Genomic DNA, 24,554 nt, shown 5'->3' with positions numbered 1-24,554 from the left:
CTCCGACAGCGTCGCCGACGGGACGGCCATTCATAACATCCATTCATGCTCGTCACGGTCTGCAGCCTAATTATCAGCGATACGCTCTCTTCAAGACCCTTACTATGGAAGCCGCTTTCCTATGAACCATCCTATAAACAAGCTCTGTCACAGGTCTTTACGGACAGAGGAATGGTCTGGTGCAGGTAGTTCAAGAAAGCATCATCACCACTAACTGCTTCAACATTGATACTTGCTCTCGCCTCCAGAATCCTACTACTAAACTACCGTGGAGGGTCTGAAATGCACGTGAAAAGCAAGATCCAAAGCAGCTTTGTAGGTATACTGCACCACAGCAAGCCCTTTATCGAGGCCTTGGCTAAAGGCTTGCTTTATTCAATGAGATACCGTGAGCAGGTAATTAAATTTAGGCATAGGACTTCAGGTATTCTTGCACCCTCAGAGGAGGATATTCAAACTCCAGCATGTTGGGAGATACTTATGTCAACCATGCAAAATCCAAATTATAAATCCTAAACCAGGATTTTATCAAGTGCTTTTGTGTTTATATTTTAAAAACGTGAGGCAGTAAATGATAGAGTTCATAATACTTGTTATAGTTAAAACGATATTACAAAAGTCAGTATTTTAAAAATTATTGATAGCCTTTTGAAAATTATTTATACTCTTATACTATATATTGCTATAGTCTCTGAAACTTTCAAAAGGAAATCTGTGCTCTAGCAAAAGAATAGGGCACATTACAGCGTGTAAGCAAACCCTCAATATATAAAATGAGATGTATTTTGTAAACAGATAAGTAAATAAAGATAGATCCAATAAGTGTGTATTAAATCTTGAGAGTATCCTCTTATCACCTGGAAAAAAAAAATCTCTCCTAGTCTTTTGTTTTACTGCCACAACATCCTTCTTTCAAGATCAAAAGCTTTAGATCAAAGCCGAGATCAAACTCAATGCTTTAAATAGAAGCAATTTCACTATGAAGCATTAAACAAAGAAGAACTTTTTAACAGAGATATCACAATAGAAAATCTTACTGTAGTTTTTTATTTCACACTTACAACAGGTCTACTTGAAACAAGTATAAACAAAATGTTTTTATTTTGTAAAGCCACAACAGATTTTTCTACTAAATGATAATTCTGAAAGTGCCTACAAATTGACTCTTGAACTGAGTGTATTTAAATGAAGAAAGAAGAACAGAACATAGTTCAAAGGCAGTGAAGAAAAAATTATGTTAATGGCAAACACAAATTAATGCAACTGCTTAAACCGTATTTCCTTGGATCAGTTAACAGATTAGACTGCGCATTCCCACAGAAGTAGTTATAGGAAACACTGGACCATAGAAACAATGAAACATATTTATACTTTAAGTCCTTTAAAGAATTGTACTTCCTTTCCCATCAAATGTTTTGAGAAAACTAGGGGGAAAAAACGAGAGACGTTGATTTTCTGACCTGCAGATCCTAAGGCTGATTTGGGATGAAAATCCACAAACACACAAACATACTGTGTGTTCAAACTCAGAGAAGGCTCCTGTTTTCTTGTTAGTAGTTGCAGAGCAGTGAAGGAAGTTCAAGAGGAATTGTTACTAACTTTTTCTGGTAATGTACTTTGTGGAGCTTACATCTGGGGTTGCCTGGTGCTGATCACTGTGCACATCTTAACTTGAACATTCACCTACAAGATGATAGCACTGCAGTGTAAGGTAAGAACCAACTTACTCATACAGATAGCCTGCAGAAAACAAAAAGCAGTGGCAGAAATAGGGTGAGCCTAACAAGTGGTGGTCACAGCACACTGGCAGTGTCTCTTATCAGTCAACTCTTATCTCTGCTTATTGATGTGTCAATAAGATTTAGCTCATAACCAGAGCCGGAACTTTTGCTGAGAGAGGAAGAGGGCAGGGAAGAGGGAGAGGAGTAAGAGGAAAAGAAAAGGGGAACTACAAAAGAAGAGGGAACAAGGCAAAGAAAAGGAGGGGAGGAAAGATGTTTTAAGAACATTTTGTCTCCTACTGCATTCCTCCTTACTTAAAAAGTTTACTTACACCAGATAAAAGGGTGACGTCACACCCAATTTAAAATGGAAATTACTGCATTACCTTCTATCAAAGTCCTGTTTGCTGTCCACATGACATTGGCTGTCATACTTGAATCACTTCACAACAGAACTTTAGAGATGACTCAGTCCTGCATGTCCTTCTTGGGAAGACTGTCTTTCGGAGACTGCTAATAGATCTGTCCTATACAACAGATACGATGGGCAGCAAGCAGTAATACATGTCAAAACATGTCAGGATCCCTCATTCTTGCAGCAGCAGGATTAAATAGAACTGAATTTTGAAATTATGGGGGAAGAGGTATTCTACCAATTGGGTGAATACAGACCAAATATCCTGGACTTAGGCAATGATTTACACCAGCTCTTACTTAAGTCAGACCAGATCCCAAGGGTACAATGAACATGCAGAATCATACATAGCCTAGAAAACAAGAGAATATTTTTGCAGCAAACCCTCTTGCATTTTACATTGAAACAAACTGATTTTAAATTGTTGTGGCTGTGATGGCTACTAATGGTATTTCATAACTCAGTGAAAATTATAATAATGAACTTTTCCTTTATATAGGTTGCCTGTAACTTCAACTCCTCTGTGCTACTCTTATGCAAAAACAACAAGTACTGATAAACTAAGAAGATAGTTTTACCTAAGGTGAACATTTAATCAATACCATTTTGTTGGCTTTCCAACAGTCCTCAGATACTCGAAGGCAAAAAGAAAAAATGGAAAATGCAGGAATAAAAATCTTTACTGTAAAAGAACTTCAAAAGAGCTCCTAAAAAGTAAAGGAAATTGACAACTAATGCAGTCAAGTCATTTTCCAGCCTCTCATTTCTCGAATCTTAATTACTGAATTTTACATACAGTTTACACATACAACCTCAACATTTGTATATTCAGATCTACATGGACACCAGCAACTACACAGAGAAGTAATTTTCTCCTACAAGATATAGCTAACTTCACCAGTACACAAATTGCAGTTTTGTACCTTTCTACACATTCCCACTGAACAAAAAACAAAATACAAACTCTCCCCACCAGTTTCATTCTGCCATACTAGAATGACACAGACTACTTTCTCAGACATCAGAAAAAGATAATTTAAAGGGAAGTAAAAGGATTATTTCTAGGGGGAAAAAAAAGGTACAGTAGTTTAAATTAGAAAATTAGCTTACTTGAAAACTAAGAATACAATGTGTTCTCAGAATAATCTGTGTGACCTGAAAATTGTTTCAGCAGGAAAAATGTGGCTTCTAATAATTTGTTTAAAAAGAAAATGAAAATACAGAAAAGTATTTTATCCAGTAGCTCATGAAATGATTAAGTATTGCTTGAAACATTTGACTGTGAAACAATTGCAAGGATTTTAAAACACTACTGCTACCAGGACTTTGCAGAGAGACTTAGGAGGCAATGGGCTACATCTGAAAATTACAAGATGGCTCATGCATCCACATTGCAGGAGTATCAGCACCACATAAAAATTACTGAAAAAGAAATCCAACCCAGAACCTCCTCCTGTTAGAACAGCAAGTTCTCCAACTGATTTTGTGCAGTCTTCATGCATACAGCTTTATCCACTGAAATGAAAAATCAATTTTTTCTGACATTATCCATTTTTTAGGAAAGATGCTAATTTATTGATATCATAAATCTAAATGTAATTCCTCTGAGAGTTGCTGTGCTGGTATAAACACACTCTTTTCAGATCAGCATGCTGTGTCTGGTATTTTTCAATGTAACATCCCTCCAGAGAAATTCTGTTCAAGTCAAACCTGCTCCTCCTGAAGCTATCTCTACCTCTAAGAGACAAAAACCTGTTGAAACAATAACTTAGAGGACGTACTTTCAGTACACTGCAACACGATTTCATATATTGTGGCAGGAATATTTTTTCAAAGTGGTTATGCAAATATTTCCTTCATATACACACTGGCAACTCTGCTTTGTGAAGAAAGTTCCTAGGTACAGATGAGTGATTGTAGCCATCTATTTAGTTGCATGATCAGATTAATAATCTGATAAAGAAAATATCTCTGACCACATGACCACGGGATCTCTAAATAATAAGCTTATTACTTGTTACTAAATAATCTTATATAACATGTAAGAGAAATAATTAATGTATCAGATTATATTATCTAGAATATGCAGGTGTCTCAAGCAAGTTGGAGAGACAATGCCCCATGCCTCACTTGCATGCGAAAACAGACTCTGCTATTGGCAGCAAGCACCTCCCACCTCAAGAGAGAATAACACCGTGAGAAAACCTGTGGTTTTACCTGAATTACCTCAGAGAGGACAAGAGGAAGTGGGGTGGAAAACCCACCTCTGCACTAGTGGCACAGGTGTGTGAGCTGAAAGAAAGAAGTAGCACAGGAAGTTCTTCAAGGATAAATGCCACTCCAGTTTCCAATGGGCCAGTCCTCCCTCAGAATAGAAAGGCTGGTGTTACTTCTGGTCCTCTTGAAGTGACCTCAGTTTATATTTACAAGAAGTGAGCAATGAGAGCCATGACCAGAACTAGAGGGGCCCTAACTCCGGCCAGGGAGCAGAAGGCGACAATCAAATCTGTTGGATGGTGTGGATCCCATGCACATCAGACATGCAAGGGTATAAAGCTTTAGTTGACAGCAGAGCACAGTGTACCCTGATGACATCAAGATATGTAGGGGTAGAATCTACCTCTGTTTCTGGGGTGACAAGGGGATCCCAACAGCTGACTGCATTGGAAGCTGGAGTGAGCCTGGCTGGGAATGAGTGGCAAAACACCCCACTGTGACTGGCCCAGAAACCACAAGGACCCTTGGCATAGATTAGCTCAGGAGAAGGTTTTTCAAGGACCCAAAGGTCATAGTTAGGCTTAAGGGATAGCTGCTATGGGGATAGAGGAAATTAGACAGGTGTCTCAGAGAACCCTTCTGCTGTGGGGCTGCTGAGGGTTGAAGAACAGCAGGTACTGATTGCTACCACATCACTGCACTGTCAGCAACACTGCACCAGCTGGGACTCTGTGGGCCCCACCCTTGAGATGATTTGTGAACTGGAGACCCAGGGAGTGGTCAGCAAGCCTCCCTCACCCTGTAACAGCCCTCTATGGCCAGTGTGGAAGTCCAGTGGAGAATAGAAACTCACAGTGGACTGTCAGGGCCTGAATGAAGCCACGCAGCCATGCCACCTCTGAGCGCTGGATCTGCTGGAACTTCAGTGTGGACAGAAGTCCAAGGCAGCAAAGTGCTGCCACCATTGACACCTCTTAATGTGCTTTTCTCCATTCCTTTAGCAGCAGAGGTTTAGTCAGGCCACAGTTTGCTTTCAGCTGGAGGGCTGTGCACTTGCAATTGACTGCCCCAGAGGCAGAAACACAGCCCACTATTTGCCATGGAATAATCCAGACTGCACTGGAAAAAGGTGAGGCTCCAGAACACTTGCAGTACATTGATAGCATCACAGTATGGGGCAACACAGCAGAGGAAGTTTATGAGAAAGGGGCAAAGATAACCCAAATCCTCTTTGGAAGGTTAGTTTTGCTATAAAGCAAAGGTCAAGGAATCTGCCCAGAAAATTCAGTATTTAGGAGTAAAATGGCAAGATATACATCATTAGAGTGCAACAGACATGGTTAGCAAAGTAGCAGCTATGTCTCTGTCCTGGGTAACCAAAAATGTTACTGTATTCCATACCTCTCTGTGCCAAAAAAATCATTACTGCCTCTATAAGATCCTGTGGCTGGCAAACAAAATGACAGAGCAGGGGCTAGGGTTGTCCCACGACCTTTAGAAGTCAAGCCACCCAGGCAGAGTCTCTTGCCTGTTTCTGGCCTCTTAGCTTGCCTCTTGGCTTTTTCTTGCCTCTACTTGCAACAGTAGCAACTCAAACGGCTTTATTTCACAATGAAAGAGTTTGTTTTGCAACACCTGCCTGCAGGCCCAGAGGAGCAGAGCAGCCCTGCTCCGTGCAGCCACCCCCCAGCAGCGTCTGGCTGAGGCAGAAGGGGTGAGCGAGAGGAGCCCCAGCCAAATGCACAGCCGTCTGCTGCTGACAGCAAGGCCAAGGCCCCCCACAAGTTCTACTCCCTAGCCGAGTCCCAGCTGCCAGAGTTTGCCAGCTGCATTTGCCAACGGAGCTGCTGCCTGCCCCCCAAGGTGGGGAGGGCGGCCACCATCTGCCCTCTGTTTCCCTACAGCGGTCGCCCATGCCTGGTGCCATTTTGGGAAAGGGGATATGCTGCCATGTTGAGTTTCTCTTTGTTGCTGGGGAGTCCATGAGATTTCACCAACTTTGTAACTATCCAACTAGTGGCTATTATTGTTATTTTTTACCGATTGTTATTTCAGTTTTTTAGTAAACTATTTTTTTTTTCATTTGTAACAACTACTCATATTTGTTTGCTCCTTATTGGTGGAAAGGTTTTGATTAAAACTAACTCGTTTCAGAGTGTCCCCCTTAAACTGTCTTAAACCAAGACAGTTGTCACTAACCAGCAAAAGGGAAACACCTAGGCATTCCTAGATGCTGAGGAGTTTTGGAAAATGCATATTGCTGACTACAGACAGATTGTAAACCCTCTCTATCATGTGATGCAGAAGAAAAATTATTTCAAGTGGAGTTCTGAACAACAACAAGCTTTTGAACCCCAGTCACCCAGGGATCTTGGGAGTATATTGGAGGAGGAGAAGGTGACACGCTGAGGAGCTCCCACAATATAGCCAGCTACCTGAAAATAAAAAAGCCATACACTTTCTTCACTGACAGTTCCTGCCATATTGTAAGGATGCATCAAAAATGGAAAGCAGCTATGGAGCATTGTGCAGAGTTGCAGAAGCAATTGAGTGACAAGGTGGATTAAATCATGTTGCAGAGCTGAAAACTGTCCAGCTAGCTTTAGATATTGCTGAATGAGTGAAGTGGCCAGTGCTCTACCTCTGCACTGACTTGTGGATAGTGTCAAATGCTCTGCAGAGGTGGCTGGAAGGAAGTAAGGAAAAAGACCAGTTGGGAATGCAGAGACAAACCCACCTGAGCTGCTGAACTGTGGCAAGATGTCACTGCCTGGACAGAGAAGTTGGCTGTGAAAGTTCATCTTGAGATGCACATGTGCCCAAGAGTTGGGCTGCTGAAGAACATCACAACAATGGACAGGTGGATTGAGCATCCAAGATTAAAATGTCTCAGGAGGATCTGGCAACATAAGGGTGAATTATTTCTGACTTGGTGGGCCCATGATGCCTCAGGTCATCAGGGAAGAGATGCAACACCCAGATGGCCTTGTGATCAAGGGGTGGGCTCTTTATCCCAGGTTGTCCATAACTGTGAAACATGCTGGGTTCAAGCAGGCCAAGAAAAGCCTCTGTGGTACGGTGGACCATGGTCAAAGCAGAAATAAGGGGAGGCCTGGCAGAGCGGTTACCTCACGCTCCTGTGACTGCCAAGGCAAGTGCTACGTGCTCTTGTAAACAGCCTCTGGGTGGCAGGAGCAGCATCCTGTGCCTTGCACCCCTGCCTGGAACACCATCCTGGGCCTTGGAAAGCAAGTCCTGTGGTGACCTGGCAGCCCTGAGAGAACTGAACCGGACAAAGGGACTCATTTCCAAAACAACCTCCTGGACAACCAGGCCGAGGAACACAGTATCAAGTGGCTGTATCGTGTTGCCTATCACCAGCCTCTGGAAGATGGAACAGTGCAATGGACTGTTAAAAACCACACTGAAAGCAATGGGTGGTGGGATCTTCAACCATTGGGCTCTACATTTAGCTAAGGCCGCCTGGTTTAGTTAACACCCCAGGCTCTACCAGCAGAGCTATCCCTGCCCAATCAAAACTTCCATGTACTGTAGAAGGGGATAAAGTCCCCACAATTCATACAAGAAAAGTTTTTGGGAATACAGTTTGGATTAGTTCTGCCTCAAGCAAAGGCAAACCCATCCTTGGGATTATTTTTCCTCAAGGACCTGAGTGCATTTGGTGGGTAATGCAGAGGGAGCAGGACATGTGATGTGTACTTCAAGGGGGTTTGATTTTGGGCTGAGGAGAGTGTAGAATATTGAATTGTATAATATTGGTTGCTGAATGACACTGCCAGTGTATGCCAGAACTACCACAAACAATGAGAATGGACTGCTCCAGCAGTCATGAGATCCTGATACAGACTGCAACCCCAAGAGTACACCAGCTCTCCTGCCCTGGAAGACATCTAGGATGGATAGAACCCACAATTATGGACTAAATGAACTCATTAGACAACTTGGAGGGATGGGTGTTGACTATGGAAATGATACTTGTGCTTGTCTATATGTATATTGTTTGAAGGCGTAGGATCTGGGTGTGATATAAATTGTAAAGAATAAAGAATAATAATGTGATATAAAATGTAAAGAATATATTCTTTACAATATAAATTGTAAAGAATAATCCTAGTTTCAGCCAAGAGTTAATTTTCTGCAGTAGCTGGAAGAATGTGTAGCTAAGGCCCACATGTTACTTGATAGAACCTCACTTGTTTGTTGAATTTCTTGTTGAAGAAATAAAATAGACCTTCCAGAGGTAATTGAAATTTGACTTTTACTGATCCATTGAAGTAGTCAAAAATACTTCTGACAGCTTTACTAATGAAACATATTCAAAACAAATCTTCTCTAGCCCTCTGGCCATGATATACCGCTTACCCAAATGTTAAGGACAATTAACCCTGAACTGAACCATGACATACTAGCTCTGTCAGCCAATAGACTTTTCCAACCTTTCTCCAGACATTCTAATTTCAGCATTTAAATTCCTCTTTGACCTTAGAAGGGAATAGACAAAATAGATAAAGCACTCCTTCTTTATGGAGATGAAATAAGTTTTAGAAAAATCATCTATTTTTCATTATTAAAGAGAAGGTGATCAATATCTCTTCTTCAGTCTGATTCTAAAGCATGGCTAAGTCAAAATGAGAAGGAAGGTACTGTAAACTGGGAAGTATCTCAACATTGCTCCTACTGACTTGTGTGGAAGACAATGAACTGATGGAGATGGAATGAAGACTGTTACACAAACTTAGTTACCATCTGCTCTCAAGAAGTATTCAGTAGCTCAGCATTTCTGCAGTGTCTGCAAAAAAGCATAGGCCTCAAAAGCAAGAAATTCCATCCTCATGTCTAGCCAGCTAGAAATACAGAAATGCAACAGCATTTGAATGCTCAGGATCACTTTGATTTTCTGACTGAATCACTACAACTGAATGCACAGGTGACAATTTTTAGGTCAGCACATAGAGGGTTGCATGGATTTCACATACAGAGTATGTGTTGCAATACATCTTCCCCACATATTCACTTCTTCCAGTCACAAACAAGATTTTTTAAAAGCCTAGGGAAAATTTCCAGGAAGTAAAATGTATGTTCTTTTAAAAATCATAGACCACTCTAGAGGGTATATAGCAACTTGTTCCTGTCACATAAGATTTTTACCTCAGTTTCAGACCCAATTCTTTATCTTTCTGAACTAAAAATATCTCAGACATTGTTTCCTAGAGTAGCATTTCACTTCTTGTTATTTCATAGTCTTGTTCCAATTCACTAAAATTACTTAAAAGGAACTTGAAGCTGGAGAGGTTTCAGATATCTCAAAAGCTACTTTCCTAACTATACACTAATACAGAAAAATTTTCTGGCAAGGTAGCATGAAAAATATTTTAAACCTTTATGGTTTGTTTCCATTGATTAAAGAAAACAACGAACAAGCTAAAAATTAATTGGTGCTAACTTCTGTGCTTTTCTTTGGATGTTTTTACAAGCAGTAATTAAAGCCTATGTTTACTGCTATGCAAGCCCAGCTGTGTCCTTATTAGGCAAGACTGAGTTCAATATTTCTGTGTAAAAGAGTGCCTGTCTTCCCTCTGTTTGCCATGTTTCCTACCTCCTGTGTATGTAGGTGGGAGAGTGGGAGCTTGGGAATGTGAACTTGGTCCAGCATTGATCAGTCAGGCAGCAAACTGTTATTGTTCTTTAGATACCAAACATAACTCCTTTCTAGAATGGATAAGCTCAGTCATTCTGCACATAACACAGCTTTTGTGTTCAGCAGTGCAGTTAATAGGAAAAGGGAATGAAAATGACTGCTTGAGATTTATTAAACTTAAAGAGAGATTCTAATGAACAAACACATGGAATCCAGTCCACTATTATTTCAGATATTGAACATTTGTTTCAAATGTACTTCAACTTCTTGAACTTGTGCAGATTTGCTACACCAGAACAAGTACTTCACCTCTGAGCTTAATGACACTGAAAGGTAGTGTGAAGAATAACAGGACACTTGTGAAAATATAGCTTGTAACTGGAGAGGCAAGCCGGCTTTTCAGTAGGTCATTAAACTAGAACTAGTAAAGCATCTTTCTCATCCTTAATGTAGACTCAGGGTTCCAGCTGAGAATCTCAAAAGCATTATTTTCTCAGTTAGAACAACAGAGGCACTAAAATGTTTTGGCCAATGCTTTCAAATCTAAATTTTAAAAATTACTATCTACATTCAGCCTAGACACCAAGTTACTCAGTGCTACGTGAGCATCTCCGCTGAGGCAGCATGTTACCCATGGGGCAGCATTTTAGAATGTGATCACACAATACTGTGCAACAATGCTACTTGGATCTTGAATGTCTTTGGTTTTCTCTAAATCAGCAATCGTATGCAATACAGAAGAAACCTACATCAAAACTTCTAAAATTATAACAAGACTAAACCATGCCTGAACTTGAAGAGCTCTGTAATAAATTTGGGTCTTACTGACCTTCAATGATGTATTTTTTTATATAAGTGGTTTTCTTGAACTTTTTGAACTATTCTAGAAACTAAAATACACCACTGTTGTGTCTTATTTAGCATATCTTAGGGGCAATTTGTAGGAATGGTTAAGAAAATTACAAAGCCATTTTATGCCAATGATCTTCTTTAGATCAACACAGAATCCATCTAAATAATAACTGACCTTAGAATTTTTTGATAGCTTGTTACAAACAAAATACCAAATTGTCTGTATACGTGATCTATCTAGAAGAACTTTCAGGTGGATAGTCTTTACCTAAAGCATTTTTCAAAGAGTCAAGAACATAAAGACTAAGTCTCTCTTGATTTGCTTATCTTCATGATTCATATGACTTTTATGCATGGTGTAGTACCATACACATTGTTTGATTACATTTTTATATTTTCCTAAATCTCTTCTTCTAAGAAAATGAGATGTAATGTTGTCAGTAGAACTAATAATTTCAGAAAAACCTCAGCACTTGTGATTCATATTCAAAAACTTCCTTACTGTGCTTGTTATCATCCCAGAAGACATTAAATAATTTATATTGTTGACTATACCCAATTGCATTTTTAAGAACTTCAGAAAGATAATTTCATCTTCCAATCTGCAACCTTGCTAACATAAAAAAAAAAAATAAAAACAAACAAACCAATCTCTTGAGGGGAAGTGTCTATTATTCAAAGTGTGATTTCCATGTACAAGAATAAGCACATATCTTAAGGCAGCTGCTATGGTTTTTTCAAATTATTTCTCAAACAGAATTCAACCATCAGTTGAATCAGTTATATTTTCTGCATTCATAGTAAAATACACACAAAAATCTCTATCTTCAGATAAAAAACTAACCAAGGAGTAAGCCTCAAACTTCAGTATTTAAACAGTAACATTTTGTTCTTGGGACTAATATTTAACACCAGTTTTGAAACTAATCTAACAGATTCATTACTGAACTCTATTAAGTACTGAATAAAATTATACCCCTTTCCTGTCTTTTCTCCAAATCATTTATGTTTGAATGAGATTTTTGTACTTAAGAGATCATTCTCACTGCCAATACTTAGTAATTTACTATATCTCAACAAAACATGTGCATTTCACTTGTGTACTTGTTCCAATATTGTCCATCTATCAATATTTAGTTATTATGTACATCCAGAAAAATAATTGCAAGATAAGGCATAACTAAGAATAACAAGAAATAGCAAGTGTTAACAATCCATAGCTTTAACTTACATTCTGATCCAATAAGAATGATTTTAATGCAAGAAAAATGTTCAGGTACCCTCTGTAAAACCTTGATGAATGCATGCTAAAGATAATTCAAGAGTTTAGTAAGACCATTCTTTTAAAAAATATTTCAGTGTGGTTGGTTTGTTACTTATTGACCATAACTGTCAATCTGCGAAGCATTTTCCTGTAGAGCTATCCTTTCACCTGTACTTTTGTCTTAGTAAAAGGAAACAGGAAATCTATAAAGCTTATAACTGGGGCAAAAGCCAGGGCCCTTCTTAAAAACATGTTGCTTTAGCAGAAATCATATTAAGTACTTGAACTGCTGCTGTGACATCCTCCTAAAATTTATAAAACCACAGAAGTACTCTACTTGCATTGATTCAGAACCCTTCAAAAATTACATTTCAGTTCATATTTTTAAATAGTTTTGCTATGAGGTTCCTTTATAATCCATTTCTTCTTCAAATAGGACAATCATGGAATCGCAGAATGGTGTGGATTGAAAGAGACCTTAAAGACTATATAGTCCTAACTCACCTGCCATGGGTAGGGGCACATTCCACTGGACCAGGTTGCTAAAATCCAAGAGTGAGCCATTTACAAAAAAAACAGAAATACTATTAATAAATTAATATTCAGCACCAGAAGATCTCTTTTGACTGTGTATTTCCAGACATGTTGATGAGTTATAAATAAGTCCATTAGTATATGGACATGAAACTACAGTCACAAAAAGCAGTGTGGATAGGAGAAAAGAACTGGCAAAAAAATAAATGGCAAAATTTTTACTTCTGTAACTGCTGGAAGCTGTACTCCAGTGTTCATTCAAGATTAGAAAACATGGCATAGTAGTCTCACAAGATACACTAAGAGTTGTACATACTCTGAAATACCTGTTGACAATTCCAGTTCTGGGCTTCTCAGGGCAAAAGAGACATGGAGGTCCTGGAGTGGGTCCAGAGGAAGGCTAAGAAAGTGGGTAGGGAACTGGAACATCTCACTTATGAGGAAAGGCTGAGAAAGCTGGGCCTATTCAGCCTCAAGAAAAGATGACTAAGAGGGGACCTCGTCAATGCCTGTGAGTGTCTGGAGGGAGGGTGCCAGAAGGATGGATCCTTGGTGGTGCCAAGCAATAGCAGAAGAGGCAATAGGCAGAAACTGATGCACAGGAAGTTCCACCTGAACACAAGGAAGAAATTTACTGTGTGGGTAACCAACCACTGGAACAGGCTGCCCAGAAAGGTTTTGGAGTCTCCCTCACTGGAGATATTCAAGAACTGCCTGAATGCAATCCTGTGGAATGTGCTCTAGGATTACTCTGCTTGATGACCTTCCTTGAGTAGAGAGGTTAGACCAGATGACCCGCTGTGGTCCCTTTCAACCTGATTTATTATGTGATACTGAGACTTGTACATTTCGGTGTAGGATATATTGGAAAGTAAAAATCATGAAGAAGGAGGGCAACCACTCTTCTTTCTTTTTCCCCCCACGCTTTTTTTTTTGAAGTGGAGAAGATGATTTTCATTATACAAGATACCAACTGAAATACACAGGCAAGAAAGAATCAATATTGGAAATTTACCAGTAAATAATAGCATGTGCCACTTCAAAAGCAAAAGAAAAAGTGATTTAAACTGGAATAAGTTAGATACATTTAGAAGTTCATGCAATGCAGAGACTACCTAATGTTTATTGATCTACTTGTAAAACAGTGTACAACAGAGTTCAAAAAGGGGGAAAGACTTAAAGCTTATTTTAAAAAGGTTAATTACCTAAGATAGAATAAAAAAACAAGTAATAGTAACTGAGCAATATAAGACAAAGACAAGTTTGTGCAGAGCTGAGAAAATCTTCCCAAAGAGACATATAGCCTTAAATTCTAATTAAACACTGCACATACTGAGAGAAACAATAGAATTGTACTTAGGAAAGCAAATCATCATGAGCAGGAATGAAGTGGACTACAGTGATTTCAGAGGTGTTTTCCAGTTGCAAAGCTATTTGATTCATCTGATTCCACTCCTTGCCAGCTTAACTCATTGTCTAAAGATGGTGGTATTAACTCCCTACTATTTGCACAGGATGAAATAATTCTATATTTCATAATATAATCCCCCAGTGAGTCACTGCTGAGACAGAAGCACGTACTGAAGGTTCCATAATTTGATAAAAGGTATTTTCAACCATGCAATATGCTTCATGCTTCACCCTATTAAACACCACCATGATGCATCCCCAGGAAAAAACCCTTATGAATGCTTGTATTTGAGAACTGCTTCCTTTTCATCTTTTATATTCTTTCTTGTTTTGTATGTGAGAAAACCCTGCTCAGAAAGCCTGAAACCAACCATTGTGCAGTGGCACTCTTCCATGTAAGAAAGAATTGGCCAGGTTATAACCACACTTTCTTTTTCATAACATTAATCTTTAATGCTTTAGAAAATAACAAATTGAAAAGGTTAGGTGGTATGCAGAATTATTTTTTCATGGCAGCAAGCCAAATTCTGATTTTATTTATTCGTATGACCCCCTTACATCTACTTATTCTTGATTACTGCTGGTATATACCTGAGCCTGGAAACTAGCCCAGTGTTTAGAAAAGACCAGATAATGTTTCCAAGAATGAAACAGTAATAGAAACTGACAAATATTAAAGTTTCAATAGTTTTAAGCTGCAAGTATAAAGGGGCATATGTATATAGCTATATCTATATCATCAAATCTGCAGTTCCCCAGACAGAGTTGGAGAGTCTGGAATGGCAAATGTAACAAAACACAAGTAAAGGAGTAGAGGATCTTCAGTTAGACAGATGACATGACCTATGATCCTAAAGACTACAAAATGCAAAGAATATAAGATACCTGTACTGCAAGGAAGATGGTAAAATTGCTTCAGCAGTCTGGGTAGTGTAAAGTATTTACCCTTATGCATTTTTTTGCATACTTTTTTGTACCCCTAGAGTTCCTTAAGCTAGATATTGTTGTGAAGATAGTGAATTAAGGGGTGGACTAAGAACTCTGGTTTTAAGTGACCCTTTGGTTACTGAATTTTGAATAGTACTGGTTACATACAGGGGATAGATTTGAATATAAACACAGAAAAAAATTTCTGAAATCACCTTGATAACTACTGCTATAAATGAACCACTTGGGGTGAATTTTCTTTATACTCAGTGAACGACATGAATTTCCTGTCCCAAATCCACCAAAACATGGAAATAAAAACATAGAAACACTACAGCAAGTATAAAATACAAAAATTCTTGTATGAGGAAGATACAAAGCAATCATATTGGGACTTAAGTACAGCAATGATGCACATTCCCAGTTCCATTACAAAGTACAGTCTCTCCAGTAAGGACGTTTCCTCTGCAAATGCAGTGAAGTCTTAGTATTTGTAATTGAAAAAGTCAAGCAATTTCTCATAGTAGGGGCTGCAGTATTAACAGCGTTGCACTGTATGACTCCAAAACCAGTATAACAAGGGTTATAAGCAGAAATATGTTGGATCTTGTGTGTAGGGTGCAGGATGCTGCTTCTATGCCTTTGGGACATCTTTGAAGCAGATATCCAACAGCTGCTTTTCATTTCCTTCAGTAATGAAAGAAGGTAGTCAGTTGTAGTGGGTACTTTGCACCTCATCCTGCTCACACTGACTGACTGGCTCTGTCGTGTGACTGTGCCCAAAGGCGCTGACAGAAACCTTCCTGTGAACACACCCGAGTACAGTCACCTAGTAAACCATATGAGAGAGACTAAATTCTGTGCCATTCCTGGACTGCTATTTATAATGCAGTTCATCTGTAGTTCCTGTGCATGTAATTTATAATGTAGTTTATCTGCATGTAAGTTGTGTTATGTGCCTTCATATAGATTAATTAAATTAGCCAGGTTATTAGTTTGCTGAAATAATCTAAATACTTTTAAAGGTCCTGTAAACCACACAAGTAGATCTACAGTATTTACAGTTCTGTAATCAGTAATTATAGTCATACCTACACTATAGCAACTAACATATTGAGAGCTACTAAGCAACCTCTACAGTCTGGATTTCAGGAGTAAAGGCTCCTCTAATGATTTAATAAAGCATAAAGGAAATAAGGTTTCCTATTCACTGAATGACAACTCCAGTTCTTCCAATAAAATGGAAGTTGGTTCCCATAAGATCCTGGCAAGTGATGAAGACAACAAGTATAAATCATCTAATAAAGGCCAAAAAAGAGGACCTTGGGAGCTACTGACTTGTCAGCATCATCTCTGTGACTGGGAAGATCATGGGGGAGAGGAGGTGATTTGAGACACCCGCAGAACCTCACCAAGGGCAAGTCCTGCCTGACCAACTCAGTAGCCTTCTCTGGCTCCACCAGTGGACAAGGGAAGGGCTAAGGATGTCATTTATCTGGACTTCTGTAAAGCCTTTAACACAATATGCTTCTGTCTAAACTGGAGAGGGGGCAAATCAATGGATGGACTATAGATGGATCAGAAAGTGATTGACCAGTTGTATCCATAGTGTAGTAGTCAACAGCTCAGAGTCTGAATGGACATCAGTGACAAGTGGGGTCCCTCAGGGGTCAGTATTCAGACCTGTGTTATTTAATATCTTCATTAATGATGTAGACATAAGAATCAAGTGCACGTCACAAATTTGTGGATGATACCGAACTCAGTGGTACTGTTGACACACCTGAAGGACAGGATGTCATCCAGAGGGACCTGGACAAGCTCAAGAACTGGGCCCATGGGAATCTCCTGAGGTTTAACAAGACCAAGTACAAAGTGCTGCTGGGTTGGGGCAACCCCCAGTACCAACACCATCTGGGGGATGAACAGATGGAGAGGAGCCCTGAGGAGAAAGTCTTGTTGGCTGAGAGGCTGGACATGACCCAGCCATGGGCACTCCCAGCCCAGAAAGCCAAACGTGTCCTGGGCTGCATCCAAAGCAGCGTGGGCAGCAGGGGAGGGAGGGAATTTTGCCCCTCTGCTCTGCTCTGCTGAGAGCCCACCTGGAACCCTGCACGCAGCTCTGGGGTCCCAGCACAGGGAGGACATGGAACTGTGGGAGTGAGTCCAGAGGAAGATCATCAAGACGATCAGAGCACCTCTCCTGTGAAGAAGGCTGAGAGAATTGGGTTTGTTCAGCCTGGAAAAGAGAAAGGGATGACCTAATTACAGCTTTCCAGTACCTGAAGGGAGCCTACAAGAAAAATGGAAAAGTACATTTTACAGAGTATGTAGTGACAGGATGAGGGGGAATGGATTCAAACTGAGACAGTAGTTTTATATCAGATATGAAGAGGAAGTTCTTTACTATAACAGTGGTGAGGCACTGGAACAGATTTCCCAGAAAAGCTGTCTGTGTATGCTCCATCCCTGGAATGTTCAAGGCCAGTTTGAAAGGGACTCTGAGCAACCTGGTCTAGTGGAAGGTGTCCTTGTCCATGACAAGGGGATTGGAACTAGATGATCTTTAATCTCTTTCAACCCAAAACATTTACAGTTTTATGATCAACAATATTATTGAAGGGATAGAGTGAAAGAGAGAGAGAGAGAGAGAGGGAGAGAGAGAGAGAGAGAGGGAGAGAGAGAGAGAGAGAGAGAGGGAGGTCAGCATCAGCTTGCTGCTGCTCAAAAGCAGAATACAAAATTGGTGATATTTGTGTTGACATTTTTTCTACAGAACAGCTAAATTACCAGGGATATCTCTGTAGTCATTAAAGAAAATTTAAACAATTTACAATCCTGCTGGGTGTGGAAATATTTTTGATACACGTTTTGTTTATGCATGCAAGATATACTTGCAGGTTATAATGAAACTACCCACTACTCATTCTGAGCAACTTGTAGTACTCAGGAAAACAGTTTAGTTTGCACATTAGTCAAAACCATTTCCAGTTCTTTAATCTGCTCCTGTCTTTCTAATTTGTGATTTTAAGTTGATTGTCAGACATTAATAAAGCACATCCTCAAAATTATATGTGTAGATAAAATGCAAGAAAACTCTTACATTTCAGGAGTCCAGTTCAGCCCCTTTTCAGCTACAGCTATGCAACATCTATCTCCTCCATATACTTGAATCAGCCGTTTGACAATGCCTGCCATTTTTTTACCAAAAGTAAAAGCTTGCTTGAACATAGAATTAAAATCAAGGTCCTCTTCTAGGAAATGACCAAGCATCAGGATGCATGATGATACTACCCCTTCCTTTTCTCCCGTCTAATTAATTTTATTTTCAATAACTTCAGAACAAAAACCAAACTCTGCCTTGATTTTACAGCATATTCAGATAGTCTCAGAGCATTTTTACCTCAGGGTCATACAGGGATCAGTGGACACACACATCTCTCAAGCTGTCAAGGGAAGAGCTCAACCACAGTGTCTGGGTACAGCTCAAAATCTCTGAGCACTGTCAGAGCTCTCCAGTTTTGTCCACTCTACCTGCAAGCATGCTCACTCAGTCATGCTGCCTAAGCATCCGTATTTTTGCACATGGAAACCAGAACTTAACATTCTGACTTTTAAAAGTTGGTGGGTTTTTGTTTGTTTGTTTGTTTGTTTTTTTAATACTAATGCAAGTGGAAACAAATTCAAGCACTAGGCAGGATAAATCACAAGCATCCTAGGGGATGCCTGCTTAGGGGAAATCAGTTAGAAACTGAGTCCTGAGCGTATGCTAAAAAATTAATTTGTATAAAATTGGGTTTTACAAAGATTAATGTACAGATACCATTTGTTATCTCATCCCAGTTTTGGTCCAAAATGAGTAATCAGAGACTTCACATAGTATGGACACAACTAAGCATTTTCACTTCACCGAATTTAAAATATTAAAAAACTTTTAGCATTAAAAGCTAAAACAAAGCTCAGTCTTAATGCTGGAACACAAATCATAGATGTTATCTATGCAGCAGATTTATAAGCAAGCCACAAAATTCACAAATTATCAAAGTACAAATAATTTAACATTTAATTACAGCTGTCAGTAATGCTTTCAAGTAATTCATATTCCAACAACTGTGAACAATGCTCCTTACATTTAGTAGATTCTATGATTATACTGTAAAGTATACTTTCATATGACTGCAATATTAATTTACAGGATAAATGTTGTAAGATTTGCCCTTTGGCAGGGTTGTTGAGGCCATTATAGAAGAAAAAATCTGCAACTAGTAAAAGCTGAAGCTATACAAATATGTGGAAAGCAGTCATCATCAAAACTGCTTATTTAATATCATACCTATTATAAGATCAGGTAGTGATTAAAAATGAATAATGTAATGAGAAAATCAAGACTCTAGAAAGAACTGTGACCTGGTATTTTATATTTACCTTTGGTATTCCAGAAGTATCCAGCCAGTTCTGGAAGATACTTTCTACAGTTAACCCAGACCTAAAAAAAAAATAAAATTAGAAGATATGCAAAGAAATACCAATCTTTTTCAAGTGAAAAACAACCCTTTAGAAGTTAGGCAAAGCTTCTAAATTCAAGAATTGGTTGTACTGCAGTGGTACAATCTTCTTCGGTGTTTTTTTTTTAATGAATAAAAACATCAAAGGTCCTATAAGCAAATTAAAAGTATATCAGATTTTTTGTACTTAAAAGTCAAATAATAAATTTAGTGCTGATAAGGATTGACAGAGAAAGTGTTATGCGGTAAACTATATCTATGAAACATGTAAAGTATGAAGGGGTGCTCTACTTCTTGTTACATGGATAAGCTTTGGGGTTTTAAAAAGCACTGATAGACATTAATTATCAAAGTTATTAAATGTCTAATATACTTGAGTTTTGTCCTTTCTGCACTCTCTTTATATCCTGATTCACAGTGAAGTCACAGAATAGTCTGGAGCTTTATTTCCCTACAAAAGGAAACAGTTTGTCATTATGAAGCTGCATCAGACTGAAATAACCACACACATAAGTATTTGTAAATTCAGAAACTATATTTGCACTTTTACTTTTGTAGGGACCTATTGCAGTATTTACTTCAACTCTGGTGGAAGACTTCCTAACTTCCAGGGAAGCCAAATAAAAATAAATAAATAAAATAAAAATATTTTTAAAAAAAATTTTACACATGCAAGTAGTGAAAAAGGAAGTTGAGTAAGCCCTCAATGAATACAAATATTCTGAGAATCAGAACATATGTGTATGGTCCTATGTATGGTAATGCCTTGGCAAGATTAATTCTAAGTCTTGCAGTTACTTTCACATATGTAATGTAGACTCAACCAACAAAGCATTAATGGAAAGAACAGTTATTTCCAAGCTCTGAATCAGGAAGACAAACAACTCAATAAACAATTTTAACTGATCAGATGATTTAAATAATGAGCAGTCAAGAAGGAGCATTTCTACATAGCCAAGATTCTGAATTTTCAGAAAAAACACCACTGTGTGCATTAGATCATTATGTAAATCAATTTTCTGCAGAAAACTGAACATACATGTGATGCTTGTGTCGTGTATTAAAACAAAAGACTAAACATTTAGACTTGTTCCTTGTTATTTGTGCAAACTTACTAAATTTAGAATATTTGACTGCTAATCCCTCAGACTATAATTATCTTCATCTTACAACTGTGCTCTAAAAAGTGGTGTCTAGTCTTAAGTCAGGTTAGCTGAGTCTCTTGATTGGGAACAGTGATAAAGAGAAATATTTCTAGTCAGCCAATTTACTTCCCCAGAAGAAGATGGTCTTGATTTCTTATTTCTGTCTGGTTACTAAAAACGGTGCATACAGAACTAGCTTAAAACTGGATACCAAAATGTTACATAAGCAAAGGTAGATCACTTGGACTATACCATTTATTCGGTCTCAAGAAGCGTAAGCATTTGGTCTCAAGAAGCAGGATAAAAATTTGTGTTATTTGTTGTTGTATGAATTAAACCCAATATAGCTTAGTGTTCTAATGCTGAAGCAGAGCTAGAAGCTGGGAAAAATTCCCTTAGTCGCACATTTAATTTGTCTTACCAAGGCATAAGGAACACAGCTTCACCATGCCAGCTAATCCCTTATTCCCCTATCCCCAGAAACTAAACCTATAGTGTGAGAAAAAAACCTCTGCAAAATAACCTATGTTATATTTGCTATGCAGAGCTGTTTAATATACCCTCTATTTAATTCCAAAAACTGACTTTGAAATGAGCTTGTAACACTCAGGGGAATCACACTGTTCTAACACAACACAATCCAGGCATAAACTATTGGAAGGTTTCTCAGTCTCTTCTAAAACTTTGTATTTTTTCTCAAGAGCAAAACCAGTAACACTGCTTTTTCTCTGCCTGCAGCACCCAAAGTTTCAGAAAAACACCTGTCATATGACAATATGCAATCTTTGTTTGTACTTGCACACAAGTACTTTTTATAATGCCAAATTAGAATATTCTTGTGGGCACCTATCTAAAAAGCAATTTGTTTAAGAGGCATTCACTATTTTAAAAAAAATACAATAGTAATGAGCAGACTATTGCAAAGATCTACTCTGAATCTCTTAATTGTCAGTGCTGAAAAACTATGAAGATGTTGGAAATGCTTCTGCTAAATTGTTTGACTTAGAAATAACCCCCCAAAAATTATCACAAACAGACTACCATCTCAAAACAAGTGACCTAGAGAAAGAACAGAGAGCCTGATGTTTGTGGAGGCTGCAGTTCAGTAAGGGCATTTACCACCTGCTTATGTTGCAGTTAAGCATCTGTAAGGACTTAAATCTGGTGGTCGTGTGAATTCCTGAATGGCCTTCTGGTTAAGGTACTGAACAGTGGGATCTGTGTTGAGTTAACTAGCGCTAACTCTTACAAGACCAAGTTTCTTCAATTGATGTGCACTACAGTTCCCTACTGTAAAATGAGAATGTGGTTATATCATTATCTCATCCCTTGTTTATTTCTTTAGATGATAGGCCCAATCAGCCTAGGAATGATTTCCTAACATCACACACACAGTTCAGATTCAACATGTTAAAACAAAGTCTGTAAAATACTAACATTAACAATAATTTGAAAATTGGCATTATAAAAGATGGCTATACATAAAGTTTTCACTATATAAGACTCTAAGGTACTCTACAAATTTTAACATAAACCCACTTAATGGCTAAATCAAGGAGAAAAAACATCAAAGTGTGCAATTGTTTAAGTAAAGGAAGGTTGAAAAGTCTGCCATATTCAACTGAAAATATGTAAAAAAGTGTATCTGCTTCATCATACATTTATACATGTCAATAATTTTCAAAGTAAGCTATTCCAGCTAAATATGGAGGCATAATTAGAGCAAATCAAAACACAATGATTGAGGATTCTGTCAACTAGACATACCTTCCTAAAGATAATTTTTCTTTAGATTTTATCCAGCATATATATTTTGGCTCATTAAAAAAAATAAATTGAGGAATCAAAACCACTGGGAATAATTTTATATGATCATTTGCTTTAGTAGTTAGGTGCCTACCAGCTGTTTTGTCTCACTCAAAATCACCACATTCACAACAATGTGCATGTGAATCAAAGAAAGCAAATGTGAAAGAAAGAGATACACCTATATAGCTGAGTAACTTGAAATTACAGCATTATTTTAGTACTTAATTGACTTTTTGTGAAGACATGCAAGCAATGTGGTTAGTGAACCTGGGTTATTAACAGTACAAACAGCACAGCTATAACACAAGCCTTCCTTTGCCTATCATGTATTACTAAAACCATAGCTTATTAGTAGATTTGCTTACTTTATTTAATGAAATTAAATTAAAAAAAACAGCAGAAAACCCCCATGAGCAGAACCGACCTGCTCAAAAATATTTTGCAGTCATAAAGTAGCTGCACAAGAAGCAACCCTGATTTATCTAAGACTGGTGAAACTCTCTGTTACAAGGATAAACACTGATTCTTTGCACAGCTCACATGTTGGGCAGATGTGGAAAGGATCATCTTGCAGCAAAGACTATGGGTGCAAGCCTTGGGGAGAATAGAGCCACTGGAGTTTTATCAAATCTAGTGCATTCTGATATACAGAAACATAAGAGGGAGTTTCTTGGTGTTTCATTTGTTTGGTTTGGTTTGTTTCAATGTAGTGAACTTTCAAATTATATGAGTAAATAAAATGCCTTGGTGGCATTAAAAAAAAAGTAAATAAAACTTCTCGGTGGGATGTACTGTAGATTTTCCACAGAAAGGCAGGGATAATGTGAGACTTTAGCCAGTGCAAGCAGTATTTTAAAAGGTTTTGTAAACACAGAAGGATAATGATCAATATTTGCTTGTCGTTCTTTCCATTAGTCCTTCACTCAGAAAAATAATCAGTCTTAAAGGCAAGTTAAGAAATTATAAAGGATCGGAAGGTACTGCTCAGCTTATCTGATGTCAGTATTCAGCTGCAGTCCAGAAACAGAAGGATCCTGCATCGCAGCATGGATTCCTGCAGCTAACATGCCATTATAATTGAGTCAGAGCAGGAAGTGAAATAGCCCTATAAAGTAGGCATAGAACTGTCCTCCTCCAAGTACAGAAGGCAGCAAAAATCAATAAAAAGTTACATCTGTATCCTGGAGCTATTCATCACTGGGAATGTAGTAAAAAAAACAAAATCTCCTTTGAATAAAAACTGAAGGAATTAAGTACTTGGAGGTGAGAATCTTTTAGATCCAGTCTCTGTATCCAATAGTAGAAAGCTAAAGTTACACTACTACAGTGTAAAATAACTATAGAAAATTTCCACACTGTTTCATGATAGTTTTCTCCCAGTGTTCATCCTGTTCTCATTACAAAAGCCTCCCATAAGCCACGTTCTACATAGTTTGCCCCCATTGCCACAGCGGAGGGCAAGATTTGGTGGGATTACCTACTACAAATGTCTCTTTACTTACATTTCTTTTTCTTTTTTATTATTAAGACAAGCCTCCAACTCAAACTACAGTGTATTAGAGTGCTTAATATTTGTCAAGTTTCAAGTATGTAGTTTAAACAGTTTAAATTTTACTTGGTAGAACTGCACAAGTCTGAGAGGTTTTATTTATACTACACAGTATTTTTGCTCTAATATTGAAATGCACTTCATTCCTACATCAAACTTTGTGCAAAAAAACACTCATCAGCAGGTGATCTCTGAAAATACTTGATTTTTATCTTTCCTCCATTTTCTTTTACTTCAGGTGAGTATTTCTGTACTAGGCACAGATTGTATTCAAGAATGAAAAAAACATCCTCCCAGGAGATAAGAAATAAAGGCCTTCTATATATCAAGATTCCTTGTATTGCTGCTGATATCTGCCAAGTAATTTTGGACACAGATAGTCTCATTGAAAGTTTAAATATGTTTTTAGGCAGAAAAATGGATGCTTATGCAACAATATTTTGCACTGGGTTTAGAGTTCAGAGAAACACAAGCAAAAAAATAAAAGGAAGGAAAACAGAGGGGTTTTTTAACATGCCAATGTATAATCATAGTATTAAAAAATCAC

At 38.2% G+C, this 24,554-nt stretch overlaps 1 protein-coding gene across 3 annotated transcripts in view; it reads right to left on the bottom strand.

Moving 5' to 3' along the window:
• Positions 1-24,554, bottom strand: part of AOPEP (aminopeptidase O (putative)) — a 187,129-nt gene that overhangs the window by 78,096 nt on the left and 84,479 nt on the right. For all 3 annotated transcript variants that reach the window (XM_064405454.1, XM_064405455.1, XM_064405456.1), the window contains one exon: positions 19,425-19,485. In XM_064405454.1, the coding sequence (XP_064261524.1) occupies positions 19,425-19,485 (61 nt within the window). The remainder of the gene's footprint in view (positions 1-19,424; positions 19,486-24,554) is intronic.

The sequence above is a fragment of the Passer domesticus genome, chromosome Z (genome assembly GCF_036417665.1).
Source record: "Passer domesticus isolate bPasDom1 chromosome Z, bPasDom1.hap1, whole genome shotgun sequence".
NCBI classification, from domain to species: Eukaryota; Metazoa; Chordata; class Aves; order Passeriformes; family Passeridae; genus Passer; species Passer domesticus.
The sequence above is the reverse complement of the archived record's forward strand: the minus strand, read 5'-3'. Positions and strand labels throughout refer to the sequence as shown.